General features: G+C 38.8%; 2 protein-coding genes across 4 annotated transcripts in view; both read left to right on the top strand.

Annotated features, from left to right (window-relative positions):
• The first annotated feature begins 1,443 nt into the window (after positions 1-1,443).
• LOC127625110 (isocitrate dehydrogenase [NAD] subunit beta, mitochondrial-like) lies at positions 1,444-16,337 on the top strand. Of its 2 annotated transcripts, none has more exons than XM_052100195.1 (11): positions 1,444-1,551; positions 2,272-2,445; positions 3,663-3,783; positions 4,480-4,540; positions 4,683-4,815; positions 6,430-6,563; positions 6,646-6,748; positions 6,834-6,980; positions 12,469-12,563; positions 12,885-12,945; positions 15,937-16,337. In XM_052100195.1, exons 1-11 carry the CDS (start codon positions 1,510-1,512, stop codon positions 16,012-16,014), a joined length of 1,149 nt encoding a protein of 382 aa, XP_051956155.1. In that variant the 5' UTR covers positions 1,444-1,509; the 3' UTR covers positions 16,015-16,337. The 2 variants fall into 2 exon arrangements, with proteins under 2 accessions (XP_051956155.1, XP_051956154.1); XM_052100194.1 differs by lacking the exon at positions 15,937-16,337 and adding an exon at positions 15,075-15,930.
• A 1,379-nt stretch (positions 16,338-17,716) lies between these two features.
• The window catches only part of LOC127625134 (receptor-type tyrosine-protein phosphatase alpha-like), a 45,438-nt gene continuing 44,395 nt past the window's right edge, over positions 17,717-18,759 (top strand). Inside the window, exon 1 of one of the 2 annotated variants that reach the window (XM_052100221.1) lies at positions 17,717-18,071. The gene's annotated coding sequence lies outside the window, so the exon portion shown is untranslated. Of the gene's footprint in view, positions 18,072-18,555; positions 18,621-18,759 lie in introns of those variants that run through there. The other variant, XM_052100223.1, reaches the window with a different exon arrangement.

Genomic DNA, 18,759 nt, shown 5'->3' on the forward strand with positions numbered 1-18,759 from the left:
GACTGTGAGTGAACGGGAAAGGAAATTAAGTGACAATAATGAGCGACAAAGGCTGTTGCGTTTCACTGGCTCAGACTTCGCAGACTAGACAACAAAGACCCTGAAAATAATGTGGCCCCAGCGTACAACTTCAGGTAGCTGGAGTTTGCAATTAGTAAAAGATGTTTCTGAGAAAAAGTAAGGTTTCATATAAATGCATGTGGCTTTGTGAAATCATGGCAGATTTGCCAAATATTACAAGAACAGTGATGGCAAGGAGTTCAGGGACCTTATCAAGGGATGTGGCATTCGCTTTGATGTCATGGTATTTGGCCTGATGAGTTTTTAATAGTAAATAAAAACAGTTTGACATTTCCCAGTGTTATACTGTATATAAGATTTACATTATGCTATTTTAGATGAGTTTAGAACTGACTTGTTTAGACACCAAAGCTGTAGTTGTGTAACTTGTGCAACTCATAGTACTTTGGTTTCTAATACAGGCAAGAAAATTCAATATTGTAACAACACCTCTGAACATAGGTGCATGCTTGTCACTGGCCTAGTAAGTGCATTTATTGCTGATAAGAATACAATAATTTAAGTTGCCAAAACAGAAATAAGAGCTACTAGTGAAAATACTGTAATTACTTGTATATTTATAGTGTATATATTTTATATACACTATATGCTTAAAAATGAAATCTGAGATTTTTGTCCCACTTCAGGTGACTATTATCTGCATGGTCCTGACATACTTGAAAATAAAACATTATTACCTAGATCAGAAATATAGCCTATGTCTATGTCAACTTTGGACTGGTGAGTATATACTGGCTTAATGAAGGTACAAATGCTTGCTACAGTTAAAGCTTTTAACAATAATTGTATTATTAAAAACCCTAACAAGAGATCTTTGTTTCAAATTTAGTTATCAAATGAAGAAACATAGAGGGTCTTCAGGCATGACTTCAGTTTGTGTGTACAAACTCCACTTCGCTGTATTCTGATTTGCATGCATTGTATGATATATAAATTCTTAATTTGTTAACTGGGATTTAGTACAAATGTTCTTAGTGTTTTATTTTATGTATCTTTTTGACTTGGTATAGTATTCATTTTCTATAACTTAGAATTGTAATTATTTTATTAACAGATACTTTTCAATAGATTTAAATTATTCTCAATATAATAGTCTTATTATAATTTATTTTATACCAGATGTTTTAAGAACTGTATGTTTTTTTTTGTGAAAACTATAAGAATAAAATTTAATTATATTTCAGTCAATAGTCTCGATTTATAGCGGGTTTAATATTATTATTATTTGTATATCTCCTTAACTTATTTTAAATACATTTAAATAATCTTGAGGACCCCTTGTGGGCTCCTGCTCCCTGGGATCCACTGATGGAAGTAACACTTTCTTCCAGCTGGTGGCAGTAGTGAAACAAGCACACAACTCACTGGTACAGGTTCACCAGGAGAGGGACCACTGTGACCTTTCTTTTCAGTTTGCATCCATCCATAATGGCGGCCGCACTGAGAGGAAGCCTCTGTTCTCTGGCCAAGGTGAGTGTTTAGGAACTATATTTCAGCTGCTTGTAGTTCATAATGAAAAATTACAAATGTGTCTTAACGTTCGGAGCCACACGGCCAAATACAAACTCTAACATAAACATCAATACGTGTATTGAATGCGTTGACTTAGTTAAAGTTACGCAGAGAGACTTAACACATGGTTTTAATACGTAGAGAAAACAAACTACTAGATGGCAGCTCACCGGAGAGATCCATTAGAAATCCCGTGGTTGTCTTGAATAAAACGAGTAATTGGTGCTCACATTACATCCCTTACAGAAAGAGTACTGTCTGTGAGGGTACCATGAGACAATGATGATGTCTGATGGTAAGATCTTAATAGTTCCCACAAAATATACCATGCATCATCACCATTAAACATGTCCTAAAACCATGGTAATACCATGGTACTTTTTTCTGATTACAAATGCTCACTGTATTATATACAGTAAATAAGAAATTGCTAGTGTTGATACACCTTGATGACTAGAAAGATGGCTTTTTTTAAAGAGAGAGAGAGAGAATGATTTGAAGAGATGGGGTTTATGTGTGTAACTGGCTATAAACGTGTCATATCTGTAATCCAAAGTATAGGAGACATTCTTGAAATAGCAGTTGGAGCTGTTCATCTCAAGCTTAAGACCAGTAACATGTTCATGTAATGTCCGCCTGTGATGAAGTATTTGACCTGTAACATGTTTGACCCCTCAGGGTCTGAGCGGTGCCCGGTTGCAGCCGCTGTGTGCCCGATCCCTGAGTTTGACTGGCAGTCAGAATGTTCCGGAGGCTCCCCCGGCACGTGCTGACAGCACCTTCAAGGTCACCATGGTCCCTGGAGATGGAGTCGGACCTGAGCTGATGACTGCGGTCAAAGATGTTTTCAAGGTACTTTCATATTAGCAAACTATAGATTTGGCAAGTTGTTTAGAACATCTACTTTGTGCATGACACAAGTAATTTTTCCAACAATTGTTTACAGACAGCCAGATTATTTCACTTTTAATTGAGGGTATCATAATTCCAGTGGGTCGGAAGTTTACGTACAAGTTAACTGTGCCTTTTAAGCAGCTTGGAAAATTCCAGAAAACAATGTCAAGCATTTAGGCAATTAACCAATAAGCAAACTGATAGGAGGTGTACTGAATTGGAGGTGTTCCTGTAAATTTATTTCAAGGCCTACCTTAAAACTCAGTGCCTCTTTGCTTGACACCATGGGAAAATGAAATCAGAAATCAGTCAAGACCTCAGAAAACAATTGTGGACCTCCACAAGTCTGGTTTATCTTTGGAAGCAATTTCCAAAAGCCTGAAGGTACCATGTTCATCTGTACAAACAAATGTATGCATGTATAAACACCAGATGGCATAATGAGGAAGGACAATTATGTGGATATATTGAAGCAACATCTCAAGACATCAGCCAGGAAGATAAAGCTTGGTCGCAAATGGGTCTTCCAAATGGACAATGACCCCAAGCATACCTCCAAAGTTGTGGCAAAATGGCTTAAGGACAACAAAGTCAAGGTATTTGAGTGGCCATCACAAAGCCCTGACCTCAATCCGATAGAAAATGTGTGGGCAGAACTGAAAACCTGACTCCGTTACACCAGTTCTGTCTGGAGGAATGGGCCACAATTCCAGCAAATTCTTGTGAGGCACTTGTGGAAGGCTACCCAAAATGTTTGACACAAGTTAAACAATTTAAAGGCAACAAAAAAACCTAACAAAGTCAATGTAAACTTCTTACCCACTGGGAATGTGATGAAATAAATAAAACCTGAAATAAATCATTCTCTCTGCTATTATTCTGACATTTCACATTCTTAAAATAAAGGAGTGATCCTAACTGACCCAAGACAGAGAAATTTTCTGCAATATAATGTCAGGAATTGTGAAAAACTGAGTTTAAATATATTTGGCTAAGGTGTGTGTAAACTTCTGACTTCAATTATATATATATATATATATATATATATATGTATTAGGCTGTCACATCTAAACTGTGAAGTTTCTCCATCATCCTTTGGTCCGCCTTAGCCCTCTCTCATGCTTTACACTTGCATCTCCCTTTGTTCCTAATGCCCATTTCACCTTGCCATCTAGGCAGCTGATGTTCCTGTGGAGTTTGAGGAATTTCATCTGAGTGAGGTGCAGAACATGGCCAGTGAAGAGAAACTGGATGAGGTGCTGTCCTCCATGAAGAACAACAGAGTCGCCATTAAAGGTAATGTTTCTGAACACAATAAATCTTAAGTCATTTTTATTTTTAAAGGGATATTTCACCCAAAAATGTTAATTTCTCTCATCATTTATTCAACCTCTTGCCATTCCAGATATGTATGACTTACTTTCTTTTGCTAAACACAAAGATTTCTAAAGGAATATCTCGGCTCTGTAGGTCCTCACAATACAAGTGAATGGGTGCAAAACATTTGAAGCTCCAAAAGCAAATAAAGACAGCGTAAAAGTAATCCATAAGTCTCCAGTAGTTAAATCCATGTCTTTAGAAGTGATATGATTGGTGTGGGTGAGAAAAAATTAATTTACAATAAATTCTCCCCCCTGCCCAGTAGTTAGCAATATGCACAAAGAATGGGAATCACCGAAAACAAATGAAGAACATGAGATTGAAAGTAAAAAATGACTTGAATATTTATCTGTTTCTCACCCTCACCTATCATATCGCTTCTTAAGATATAAATATAACCACTCAAGACTTGTGAAAATCAAAATCTTCCTTTGTGTTCAGCAGAAGAAAGTCATGCACATCTGGTATAGCATGAGGTTGAGTAAATAAAGAGAGCATTTTATTTTTTGGGTGAACTATTCCTTTAATATAGCTTATTGATGTTTTGGTATATGCTAAGAAGTTGGTTTGATTTGCAGTTGAGTATGTTGGATTAATTTTCACTGTGCTTAGGGAAGATTCACACTCCCATGGAGTACAAGGGTGAGCTGGCATCGTATGAAATGAGACTGAGGTACATCTTTGATGTAGTATTAACATCAATATAAGTGATACCATTAATTTGTAATTAAATAAAGACAAGCAATCATCTATATTTTTATCTGATATACTTGCTTGTGTTCACATTAGTTGAGTGCTTTTCTTACAATGTGCAGGAGAAAGCTGGACTTGTTTGCCAATGTAGTTCATGTGAACAGCCTCCCAGGTTACAGCACTCATCACAATAACCTGGATCTGGTTATCATCCGTGAGCAGACCGAGGGAGAATACAGCTCTCTGGAGCATGAGGTACTTGCTGTGCTCACAACACTTCTTTTTTACTCTTCTGCTTATTCATTAATGAAAGCTCAATTATAAATGCACTTACCCAGGGTTTTTCAACATCTTTATTAAATCTTGTTTTTTTTTAGGCGATGTGGCTGTCACTGGGGTGGTATCCTTGTTTTTGATAAAAAAAATTTTCACCTTTAAGGAGACAAAAAGTTTGTTTACAAAAAATTAGATAACAAGAAAGCATATGTATGTAACATTAAAGGTACCATGTAGGTCATTGTGGTACATTTATAAACCCAAAACAAGTTGTACATTTTAACTAGTTACAGAAAAGGCCCCTTGAGGGTACCGCGCCAGTGACAGCGGCTTTGTTTTTCTGAGAGCGAGCCTAAATGAGTCTTTATATGTGGAAATACAGAATATTACTGCCTTTATGCCTCCTACACACTACACGACTTTCAGAGACGTCGGAATGTGGGACCATTCATATTACGCAACTGTCTGTCTTGTCATGGAAGTCGTAGGGTTTTCAAATTACATGAATAATCAGCGACAGAGGTGAACACATTACAAAACATTTCAGTATTGACGAATCCCTGACAACTCTGCCTTGACTCCATATTACGTTTCACAACAGAATACACGCGAGAAGTGATCCGAGATACAAAAACAAATGCATGATCATATGTTATGCATTTCAGAATATGATGTGTATGTTTTTATTCGCCTAAAGGCATCATATATTTTATTGGTTACAATATGAAAGTACCTCCTACTGAAAAATCTACCTACTGTATTTGCTTACCTGACTGTCCAAGAGAATTGGCAATTTCTCTCCAACTCTTCTCTTTCTCCACCCGGTTGTGATACAGTTCAGAGGAAACATCAAACAGGCACCGGTGCTCCTGCCAATGTTCCACAAATATTTCCTCCATTTCTTCAGACCAATGAGACTTTCTTGATACTGCAGCCATGCTAGTTGATGTTCTGTTGCAGGTACATCAGGAGTCCTCACACTGAAACTTCCCGTGCCCCGTTTCTTGCTCTCTCGTTGGCTGTAGGTCAACGCTGCAGTTGTATTCAGTGAAAACACATTTCACATTGCGTGATTTGCAATTGCAGACAGGTCCAGATATTTAACATGCTAAATGTCAGCGAGATATTGCTTCTCTCAGATTGCATCTTTGATAATTTATACATTTGTGTTCGTCGCTCACGGGAGCAAGCTCTGATTTGCCTATAATTTCAGCCTTTTGTCGGCGATCCTAACAAAATAGTCGGCGAAAATATGGCCTAAAATCATGTGGTGTAAACTCTGCATTAGGCTACATTGTTGGAATGGAATTCCCTGTAAATGGATTATCATAACTGGGGGTCATTGGCTTGAAAACGTTTGAAAACCCTTTCATTAATATATCATCATCTAGCCTGCTGAATATTAAAGCCAAACACTGTTCCACTGATTCTATTGCTGTTAGCATAAATGGGTTTATTTGTTGTGCTTTTCTGAATCTGAAAATTGTTCACAACATGTAAAAAAAGAAATCACTCTTTGATTTGTTTGGTTAGTTAATTTTATTGTATGAATATTTGTATATACAGCTGCATTTATGAGATCTGTGTTTGCAGAGCGTTTCTGGAGTGGTTGAGTGCCTGAAGATCATCACCAGAGTGAAATCTCGCCGGATTGCCAAATTTGCATTCGACTACGCCACCAAAAAGGGCCGAAGCAAAGTGACAGCTGTACACAAAGCGAACATTATGTAAGTGTAACAGGGATTATTCCACTTAGACAGGTTTCAAATCTAAACACAAAAACTGACTTGCCTCGGATTATCTCCGCAGGAAACTCGGGGATGGTCTCTTTCTGCAGAGCTGTGCAGAAGTGGCTGAGCTTTATCCCAAGATTAAATACGAAAACATAATCATTGATAATTGCTGCATGCAGGTATTTTTACTCTTCTTTTATTGTAAATGAGTGCCAGATGCTCTAAACTTTAAACGTAATTGGCGTGTTGTTCTGCGGTCCACAGCTTGTGCAGAATCCATACCAGTTCGATGTGCTCGTGATGCCTAATCTGTACGGCAACATCATTGATAATCTGGCTGCAGGGCTAGTGGGTGGAGCAGGTGTTGTTCCAGGGGAAAGTTTTAGCGCCGAGTATGCTGTGTTCGAGACGGTAGGCGTCTAATAATTTTTCTCATTCATTCATTCATCATTAAAGGAATTATAATTTTATTATTAATATTACTAATATATTAATAGTTAGAAAAACAATTAATTGTATATTATTAAATGGATAGTTCCAGGCCTGAATGCTAAGGGACGTGGGACTATATCTTCTATAGAGAGGTTGGCATCATAATTTGCTATATATACACTCACCTAAAGGATTATTAGGAACACCTGTTCAATTTCTCATTAATGCAATTATCTAATCAACCAATCACATGGCAGTTGCTTCAATGCATTTAGGGGTGTGGTCCTGGTCAAGACAATCTCCTGAACTCCAAACTGAATGTCAGAATGGGAAAGAAAGGTGATTTAAGCAATTTTGAGCGTGGCATGGTTGTTGGTGCCAGACGGGCTGGTCTGAGTATTTCACAATCTGCTCAGTTACAGGGATTTTCACGCACAACCATTTCTAGGGTTTACAAAGAATGGTGTGAAAAGGCAAAAACATCCAGTATGCGGCAGTCCTGTGGGCGAAATGCCTTGTTGATGCTAGAGGTCAGAGGAGAATGGGCCGACTGATTCAAGCTGATAGAAGAGCAACTTTGCCTGAAATAACCACTCGTTACAATCGAGGTATGCAGCAAAGCATTTGTGAAGCCACAACACGCACAACCTTGAGGCGGATGGGCTACAACAGCAGAAGACCCCACCGGGTACCACTCATCTCCACTACAAATAGGAAAAAGAGGCTACAATTTGCAAGAGCTCACCAAAATTGGACAGTTGAAGACTGGAAAAACGCTGCCTGGTCTGATGAGTCTCGATTTCTGTTGAGACATTCAGATGGTAGAGTCAGAATTTGGCGTAAACAGAATGAGAACATGGATCCATCATGCCTTGTTACCACTGTGCAGGCTGGTGGTGGTGGTGTAATGGTGTGGGGGATGTTTTCTTGGCAAACTTTAGGCCCCTTAGTGCCAACTGGGCATCGTTTAAATGCCACGGCCTACCTGAGCATTGTTTCTGACCATGTCCATCCCTTTATGGCCACCATGTACCCATCCTCTGATGGCTACTTCCAGCAGGATAATGTACCATGTCAAAAAGCTTGAATCATTTCAAATTGGTTTCTTGAACATGACAATGAGTTCACTGTACTAAAATGGCCCCCACAGTCACCAGATCTCAACCCAATAGAGCATCTTTGGGATGTGGTGGAACGGGAGCTTCATGCCCTGGATGTGCATCCCACAAATCTCCATCAACTGCAAGATGCTATCCTATCAATATGGGCCAACATTTCTAAAGAATGCTTTCAGCACCTTGTTGAATCAATGCAACGTAGAATTAAGGCAGTTCTGAAGGCGAAAGGGGGTCAAACACAGTATTAGTATGGTGTTCCTAACAATCCTTTAGGTGAGTGTATATATTTATTTTTTTATGACATGTTTTGCCCTTAATATTGTTATTATATGTAACTTTTATAATAGCAGTGTGGCATTTTAGTTTGTGCTATATAGTCTAGTCCCAAAATAGATAAATAGCCATGGATAAGATGCAGTAGGCATTTTTGAGGAAAAGTACTTCAAGTGTTGTTTCTATATGATTTTTAGGTGCTGAATCCATTTCTGCCATATAACAAGTTGTAAACATCACTGTTTTGGCATAAACAATAAAAACAAAATGGATGCCAAAAAAAAAAAAAAACGTTTTAATGCATTTATTGCAGTTTAAACATTAAACATTAGAACTAAACTGTGCATTCTCAGAATATTTAAACATGTAAACAATGAAAAACAACATTAACATGAAAGGGACAGTTTTTAATGTTTAAATGGCTGCTGGAACTCTGAAATTTCAACAAAATCAAGCAACAATACTGTGATCACAGGTATTCCAAAAGTTATTTGTTCATACAAGTATCATTGGACTTTCTGCATTTGCAGGATGCAGTGCATGGATTAGGCTTGCAGCCGCATCGGGCTGTCTTGCACCCAGTGGTGCAGGAACAGGTGATGAACTCCTCACAAGCATCTGGAACTGGGGGTAGTGACATGAGTTGAGGAATAAGGGAATTCCCCTCTGTCTTCCATCCCATGGTTTCAGGGGGTGGCAGAACTGGCTGCTGCAAGTGGGCCTGCCGCCAGACCAAAGCCTGGAAGTGAGAGCGCTGAATGTGGAAGTAGAGAGCGTCTCTGGTTGGGGGCAGTCTTTCTATTGTCATGCCCTTGACAAACATGCTTGCTCGAACTTCATTGATGTTATCAGCATCCTTTACATCATAGAGTTTGCAGAAAAACTTTTCTGCATTCTGAATGGTGTGGTCACTCAGTTCAGGACCTTCGCCAAGCCCCGTTAGTAGATGTGAATACTCTATGAAAACTTTCCAGCATGTCTTCTTTGAATGTCCTGCAATGTATGAAGTTGAGTCACTCCCAGTGAGAGCATGGAAACCAGGAAGTAGCTCGAGGACCTGTGGCTCCATCTGCAGTTGTTCCACTACAGTATGAACTGGGACGTACTTTCTCTCCTTTGCTGTACCTGTCTTCATCCAGATCTTTTTGCATTGCATCATGTGGAAGTGGGCAATCAGCAGTACCAAGATGTCGGTGTCTCTTGCAGAGACAACAATTTTTGATGCTTTGCTTCTGATGCAGTGAAGGATAATTCTTGTGTCTGCTTCTTCATGTTTAGCTTCCAAACTGTCAGTGTTAAGGGTTGTATTAGATGCTTCAACCCTCTCTTCATCACTGAAGCCACCTGCAGCAACTATAATCTTGGTGTCTGGTGCTCTCACAATCAGCTGTTGTGATAGAAAACGAGCAAGGTCTGCCTTGTTGTCCTCGTTAGCGATAAAGTTCTCCCATTTTGTGGGAAGAGGTAAATCTCTGCCCTCAACTGGTCTTCTGATTGCCACCAAGCCTCTTCCACGCCTTTTACGTGTTCCACTCTTGATTGAGTGTGTGTGGTAGCGATCAAACAGAACATCAATTCGCTGGAACTGTGCTCCACTTCGGAGAACAGTTTCCACAAAGATGTCTGCCAGGTCTCCAAAAGTCTTTGCTTCTTGTGGCTTCCCAATAGCAATGACCAAAGCTTGACCATCAACGATAAGCATGGATTCGTCTTGTAGGTCTGTGGCACCAAGGTGGTTGGGACATGGAATGTCAGCAGTCAAGACCTTAGTAAGTATCGCCTTTGAACCTGAACGAAGCTGCCCATTAACTTCTGCCAAGGACAGAGGTACAACGAATAGTTCATGCATCATAATGCTTTTGAGGTTGACTGGGCGTCCTGCCTCATATGCAGCAATGAGGCGCTGTAGAATGTTTCTGTCTGCCTTGACAGTTTTTGCCTTCCCAGTGATTGGGTCTGACTGTTGAACTTCAAACAGGGAAGCAAAAGTCAAATACTTGTTCTTTTTCAGTTTGTCCCTGAAAGTGACTCTTCTCCCCTCAGATGGCAACAGCCTCTCCTCTACAAATGTATCCAGTTGACTTTGCCCTTTCTGTGTAGCTGTCAACAGCTCATCTTCAATATCCTGGGTGGCAAAGTCTTTGTTTGCAATGTTTTGCAGTGTCTGGGGCAGGTAAGCCGAAAAGAGACCAAATCTCTGCAATACTGCAAGCAAAGCATCTTCATCTATTGAGTCCCGTTTCATTCTGCCTTTTGTGGTTTCATTGTGGATGTAGTCATCATCTGTATCCAGACCAAAGGCACTTTTTGTGTCATGGGCAAGATGGGATCGGAAGTTGAAAGACAGAGCCCATCTGCCAAGAGCTGAAGATGTCTTTGTGATACCAACAATTCCTCCTCCCTTTTTCCAATACAGCCTAGCCACTCCTGACTATGATCGGGATCCACTTGGTTGAAGCGATGTAAAGAGCGCTTGACTACAAAGTTTCCAGCCTCAAACTCCTTCTTCACAGGCTGTGGAAGTTGGTGCATCTCGTTCAGGTAGATGGTCCCCCACCGAGCATAGTTGATGTGGTTATACCGCATGAAATAAGGCAACATTTGCTGGAATGCACAATGGTGCAGGTCCCAGATTCCGTCCCTCTGTGCGCGAATGAAAAATAGAAGAATGTGAACCATCTTCATGTAGCCCCACCAAAACATGAGGTTTGGGTTGTTGTTGGCTTTAATGTAGGCCTCTGTGACTGCTTGAAATTCTTCAGAAGCAAGCAATGTTGTTTGATCCCACTTGACAGATGTCGTTGAGCTTCGCAGCATTGTCGCTGATGTACTAGGTTCACCACTTTGTGGTCTGGAAATCTGCTTTTTCCTTTGTAAACTTTCAATGAGAGTCTTGCTTGTGAATAATGAGAAACATGACTTGTGCCACAACAGCGGATTAACATCATGTAAAGATATTTCCTAGATTCGGTCGATTGCAGGCTTGCTGTCTATATCACACAGTTTCTCTCTTGTTTGGGAAGCACATTTTAACGTCTCAAAGCCCTTTTCTCCAGCCTTTACTAACCTTTCCCTTTTCCTTTCTTGACAGATGAGACATTCTTCTAAATTTGGGGACTGGTGAATCCGCTTGAGACTGCAAACAGCTTCCATGATCAGGCGAATCAGAAATGCAAACTGGAAGAAATAATCTTATTTATAATGCTATACTTCACTGACATATCCAAATGCTGTTGTCCCTGTTTTGTGGCACTGCATCAAATTTGTTACAAAAAGGGCTAGACATTTGATCCCTGCATAATGCTCATGGCACTATTTAACTTGAAGTACAACCAAAAACACTGTTGTTGTTTTTTTATGCAGTGGTCATTTGAGATTTTGTGTTATTTTGGTTCCTTAACATGTATTCCTTCAGATCAGTGTAAAGAAAATACACAACAATACAAAGCACAACTGTTAATTTAACGACACTTTGTCTATTCGAAGTCTGTGGATTTCAATTCCGATATAAAAGTTTAGATTATGCAAATTAGCACATATTTAAATCGATAATGCCTCATTTACATATGTAAACATGACATTTCAGAAAACTTGTAATACAAAAAATGTTTGTCTCTATATAACTGAAAAACTGAAAAAGTTTTATGGTGATATCTATAACTTAAAATTTTTACCCTATCCACCTGTAGTGTTTCGGCTGTGAATAATGCACCTATTGTTTTGATAACAATTACAAGAAAATGGGATCCTTATTTCAATGTTATACGGTGGATCCTTATTCAGGAGACATTGAACTTTCAAAAAATGTGTTATAACAACTTTTCCTCAAAAATGCCTACAGGGTTACACAATCTTGAAGATTCGGACCTGACTAATATTTTGAATCTAGTCACGGCTGAGCGTGTTGTAGGCTGCACGTTGGGCCTAACAACGCCATTTAGCTGTGGCTATATTAACAACTTAGCATGGCCTCTTGTATGTTGCTGCTTAAATTAGAAATATGCAATAAAATGCAAAACCTCATCCCTTCACATGTTCTAAAAAAGTAAACAAATGTTTCTATAATGTGTCTTCAGGGTGCCAGACATCCCTTTGCTCAGGCAGTCGGCAGGAATATTGCCAACCCCACCGCTATGCTTCTCAGTGCATCTAACATGCTGAGGCACATCAAGTGAGTTCACTTCTCCCACAGTTTATACAGTAAAGATGTTCTGTATTATCATCTCTTATTACCTTATAATCTTTTAAGCTTCACATTTACCTTTAGCTTTTTGTTAAAAGTGTTAGCTTGTCTGTTCATACAAAACATGGTTTTCACATCTGAGTTTGTCCTCTAAATCAAATGTATTTATTGCATCTTGGTTTGTTGCCATTAACTAGCTATTATTTATAGATAACCAGGATTGTGTAGAAGATAAAATGGGATGACTTTCTTATTTTGCTTCTGGCAAGTATTCTGTATTGATATGTGTGTGGGATCTTTGTCTTTCAGTCTTGAGTATCATGCAAACATGGTTTCTGAGGCTGTTAAGAAAGTCATTAAGCAGGGCAAGGTAAGAGTTTTTAAAGGATTAGTTTGAAAATTGTAAAATGAAAATTATCTAATTTACTCGCCTTCATGCCATCCCAGATGTGTATGACTTTCTTTCTTCTGCCGAACACAAATTATGATTTTAAGACGAATATTTCAGCTCTGTAAGTGAATGGGTGCCAAATTTTAAATCTCCAAAAAGCACACAAAGGCATCATAAAAGTAATCTCCAGTGTTCTCTAAGACTCTGGTGTTTTAATCCAAGCTTCAGAATTTTGGCACCCATTCACTTGCAATGAATGGACCAAAAGAGCTGGGAAATTCTTCTAAAAATCTTCCTTTGAGTTCAGCAGATGAAAAAGTCATAAACATCTGGGATGGGTGAGTAAATGAGAGAAGTTTCATTTATGGGTGAACTATTCCTTTAATGTTTATTTTATATCTGTGTGAATGGGAAATAAATTTTGTGGCATGTAGAACTGTATGTGTTCTGTATTTAGAGAACATGATAATGTAAGTGAAAGTGTGTCTGTTGTTTATGTTCAATATACAACATGTATGATTGATGAAAGTTCATACACATGGATGTGCAGGTGACAGCATGAAAATCATGGTGGCATTTATTTGTAATTCTAGGAAATGGTGGGTTTCCTCTGAAATTCTGGCAACTGGCTTTGATTTGAATAACCATAACTAAGCAGTATCTCTAACCCAATGACACTGTTCATTTTAAAAGTGTTTTAGTATTAAATATGAAATGGTTCATAAGGTGATTTTGCTAATTTTGCTTCGGCGTTAAGCCATGTTGTGTTTGAAAACCTCTGTCTTGGGTCGATTGGTTCAACAGGGATTTAAGGCTAATTTTGTTTGACTGACTTCTGCTGAACAAAGATTTTTAGAAGAATATTTCCACTCTGTAGGTCCCCTGGCAATGCAAGTCAATGGTGACCAAAAATCTCCAAAAGCACACAAAGGCAGCATAAAAGTAATCCATACGACTTCAGTGGTTAAATCTGTGTCTTCAGAAGCGATATGAGTGTGGTTGAGAAACAGATTAAAAGTCCTTTTTACTGTCAGTCTCCAATTTCACATTCTTTTCTTTGTTTTTGGATATTCACATTCTTTGTGCATATCGCCACATACTGGGCGGGGAGGAGAATTTATTGTAAAAAAAAGGACTTTAAAATAAATCTGTTTTTCACCCACACCTATCATATTGCTTCTGAAGATATGGATTAAACCACTGGATTCTTATGAATTACTTTTGCTGCCTATGTGGTTTTTGGAGCTTTGTGTTCAGCAGAAGAAAGAAACTCATGAGTACAGTGAGTAAATAATGAGAATTTTCATTTTTGGGTGAACTATCCCTTTAAGTAAACAACTCAATGATTTTCTAATAATGAAACTGTACCTTGCTTACTCATTTTCTCAGTGTCATCTTATGCAATCTTTTCTGTGTTGATGTATTTTCTATTGAAACAAGACGTTTGGGTGGGACATATCGAAGAGCTCATAATTTACTTTAAGACTATAGCCTTTAGTTTACGTTACAGTCTGGCAAACCACACTTGATCATTTACACCATGGACGAAAGCATTGACGACACTTTCAAAATGAATAAATTCCAGTCACTGCCCTCAGATCCGTTAGATAAACATAGATACATAATTCATAATGATTTGCTAATTGTATTGCTTGTCAAAGGCAGGTGGCATTTATATTTATGTGGGGTGGGGGTGGTGTTCTCATTCTAGAGAGATTAGATTTTTGTTTCATTTTCCCAGAAGATAAAGACTTACATTTTAAATGCTAAAAGTGAGTTTTGTCAACATTAGCATAGAAAGGGCCTCAAAGCTATAACAGACACTGACTAAGTCACAAAACTATTTTTATTTAATGGGGTCTTTAATGCATTATAATCATACATTCAATACACTGACACAGACGTCTCTCAATGGAGACGTTCAACTTTGGTTTTGGCCTAAATCTTCCTCCTGAAAGATGCTTTTCCTCATAGTCACACTAGAAAAGCTGCAAGTATGTGCTTGTTGTACATACATTCTTAAGATGTCTTCACCTCCCCTTTCTCCTCTTCTTCCATCACACCCCATTTTGGGTGTATGTGACTCTGCGTGTATCTGTGTATCCCAGGTGAGGACACGAGACCTAGGGGGTTACAGCACCACTGGTGACTTTGTCCGTGCAGTTGTGGCCAACCTTCGCCATCGGACTGTTTGAGGATGCTTGCCAAACCCAATGTCTATCCCAGATCACCCTATTCCTGCTACTTGTTTTCTGAATATTTTCAAAGCCCCTTTTAAAACCGTCCTGTTACTACTTTATTCCTGTCCTCACTATCTTTTTCGACATTTTCTTCATTCTCTTTTTTTTTTTCTTTTTCTTTTCATTGCCTTTCGCTTTTATTCCCTCACCTCCTTTTCTGCCCGGTTATGTTTCTATTTTTATTTTCCTGAACTTCATTCATTAGATTTCTTTACTTGGTGTTTCTCACAGTATCCATACTTGCCCAGTATTATGTCTGATGTTGTTTTACGTTTGACTGTTTTTTTTTATTTTTTATTCTAAGCTGCTCTGCCTATCTTTCAATACATTTCACAGTTAAAAGTGGGTTGATGGGAAACAACACAAGTTGTCTCATTAATTATTCATGCATCCGTTGGACTGTTGAGTTGACTGTTGTCAGTTGTCTGTTTTTCTCAATGTCAAAAAATAAATATATAAAGACAAATGGATTAAACATGGTCACTTTAACAGTCACTGGTATTGTTTTGAGTGCTTGCAATGTTTGAGGACTTTTTATCCGTGTTCTTATGAGTATCATTAACAAAGTGAATATGAAGATAACTAGCGTCTTAAATAAGCAGTGAACTTGTGTGCCCATTGTGTGCTGAAAGTTTGAAAGGAAACCGTATGCATTTATCGTGTGTGCACATCACATCCATGTGAGCAGACAGCTGAAACCGTATGAAATATATTCCTTTCTTTGGTGCAGGTACGCACATCAGACCTGGGAGGCTACGCGTCAAGCAATGAGTTTACCAGGGCTGTCATCGCTAATCTGGCTGTCTAAACCTTAACACAATCGACAACCATGGTTATCCATTCTCAAATGTACTCCCAAACATTTCTGGTCCAATATTTCCCATTTTCCTTGCTCAAACCTTGCGGTCCATCTAACTTTTTAACTTTTATCACTCCAAGCATATAGCCTGAAATGGAGCATGAGTCTTGTGAGATTCATATCTTCTGGTTTGCTGTTCTCTGACACGCAACAGTGTCAAAAACTTTTTTTTTTATGCTGCTTAATGAAAATACATATTTATTCCACTATTTATTAACTAACTGCAATTGCTATTTGTTCTATCATTAACATCACCATAATAAAATGTTAAAGTAAATGGCAAGGATGTTGTATTTTGTTCAGTAATATTCTACTTAAAGGGATAGTTCATACAGAAATGAAAATTATTTTCATCCCACCTGTATGACGTTCGTTTGCAGAACACAAATATTTTTTAGAACAATATCTCAGCTCTGTAGGTTCTTTTCAATCTCTTCAGAAGGGATATAATAGGTGTGGGTGAGAAACAGATCAATTTTTGAAATGTCCTTTTATATTTTTATATATATATATATATATATATATATACTATAAATGACCCTTGCCCAGTCGTTGATGATGCACACGATGAAAGCAAATCACCAAAAACTAAAGTAGAAGAACTCATAAGAGAGAAGAGGGCATGGTTGGGCTGTTAGAAAGTAGACATTTATAGTAGAAAAAATAAAGACTTAAAAAGTTTTTGTTTCCCTCATAACTGGTTGGATCACTTCCGAAGACATGGATTAAACCACTGGAATCATATGGATTACTTTTCTGCTGCCTTTGACTTTTTGAGCTTTTAAGATTTGGTCAAAATTGCTGAAATATTCTTCTAAAAATCCCTGTTTGTGTTCTGCTAAAGAAAAAGTCAAACACATCTGGGATGGCATCGGGTGAGTGAATGATGAGAATTTTCATTTTTGGCAGAACTAGTCCTTTAAATGAGAACTGTGTCCTATATATGAATAGTAGTTTCAATGCCACATTCAGCCAAGGTTTATTTAGTGTAAAATGGATAGTAATTTATATAAGTTTTTCTGGTATTCCATGGTAGTTAACAAATAACATGGACTAGATTTGTTTCCCCCAACATTAATATTTCAAGTTATTTGAAAATATATTAATGTATATGAAAGTGTATAGTTGCAGTTCACTTTAAAATAGTACTGTGGTGTGAGAAATTATTTTTTAATGTACAAATCTTCCATGTAGTCTCTCAGTTACTATTAAGCCATACAGCAATTAGGGGTGGTTAAACATTTTTAGATTAAGAAGAGGTCATAATGCACTTGACATGTCATATGAACCATCGATATCTATATGTATTGAGCATCTCCGTAGCTGTTTGAAGTGGCGGTGGTCCTGGTTTAAATCAACTGAGTTTAGTTTTGAAATGAGGTTAGTCTGGACACTCTGAAGGAATTCTCTAAAATTGTTCCAATACGCCAATTTCCCTCTGCATGGCCTCTGCGTTTCAATATTTAGAGAACTTCACACCAGCGTGTTATACCACAATCTACCGCTGGGTGCCGCACTGTACCTCAGCGCGCTTAGCGTACATTCCCTTTTCCTTGAAGCAAGTCTGCCGCCAGATGTCGCTGCGTGGGAAGAGGAGAGGAGGGGCCTGGCCTGGGAATCAGCGGTTTCCCATTCCAGCCGCTGGGGCACAACATGGCGGATTAGGAGGGGACTGAAGCGCCAGGATACAACCGACAAATCGTGGGATGCCGATTCCCTGCGTCCTGTAGAGGCCAGGAAAATACACTTTTCGGATATGAGGATCTAGGCGAAAACAAACATACGCATTTAAGGCTTCCTGACGCATGCGTTTTGGACACCAGTAAGTGCATACGTTCCGTTGCCCTGCATCAAATTGGCTGACTGTCCGAGATCATTCCAATCACCCAGGCCCCCTACCCCGGTCACACTCGGTTCCTGGGGTGTGGAGACGGGACGGGGAAGTGGAAAACAATTCCACTTTATCTGGAACATCAAGCTCCATATTGCGGGACGGGGGTGTAAAGGTAAGTTACATCTTGTTTCTTAAAGTATAGGCTATTTGCAGCCCAAACTTCATGTTCATTGCCTCAATTTGTCAGATATCCCCGTGGTGTTACTCGGCTAACACCACGCAGATTTTGTCACATTTGTAGGTCGGCTAGCCAAAGTGAGCAAAGCCCTTTCTGTCAGACCCGAGACTCGCTGTTTTTATATAACATTTAGGCACTGTACATGGATGTCTTGGGAGCGCACCCAATAATGTTTGAAGCTACGCGAACATTTGACGAATTAGCTGGGAGGCAAGGAGGGAAAAAATAAGGGGGTGTTGGGGGGTCTTTAGAGAAAAGGGAGGGGTAGAGGAAGAGGGACACGCATAGCTTTATTGAAAGTTAAGCGGAGTGTGCGCCAGAACGCAGGCATAATTTCTCACTCGATACATTGTAGCAATATTAATGGTTCCATCTAGACTGGATACATTGCAACAACCTTAACGTCTTCTGACTGGATAAATTATAACAATACTAATCGTTCCAGACTGGATACATTTAATCAACAATAACGGTTTCTGACTGGTAACATTGTAACAATATATTCTAGACTTTATATGTTGTACATTGTGTTACATTGTAACAGTAACGGACGAGGAAAACAATGGGAGTCCAGTGCGTTCTCTTCACGCGCTGCGGCGCACTGAATGTGAATATATTGATC

Source organism: Xyrauchen texanus, chromosome 31 (genome assembly GCF_025860055.1).
Source record: "Xyrauchen texanus isolate HMW12.3.18 chromosome 31, RBS_HiC_50CHRs, whole genome shotgun sequence".
NCBI lineage: Eukaryota > Metazoa > Chordata > Actinopteri > Cypriniformes > Catostomidae > Xyrauchen > Xyrauchen texanus.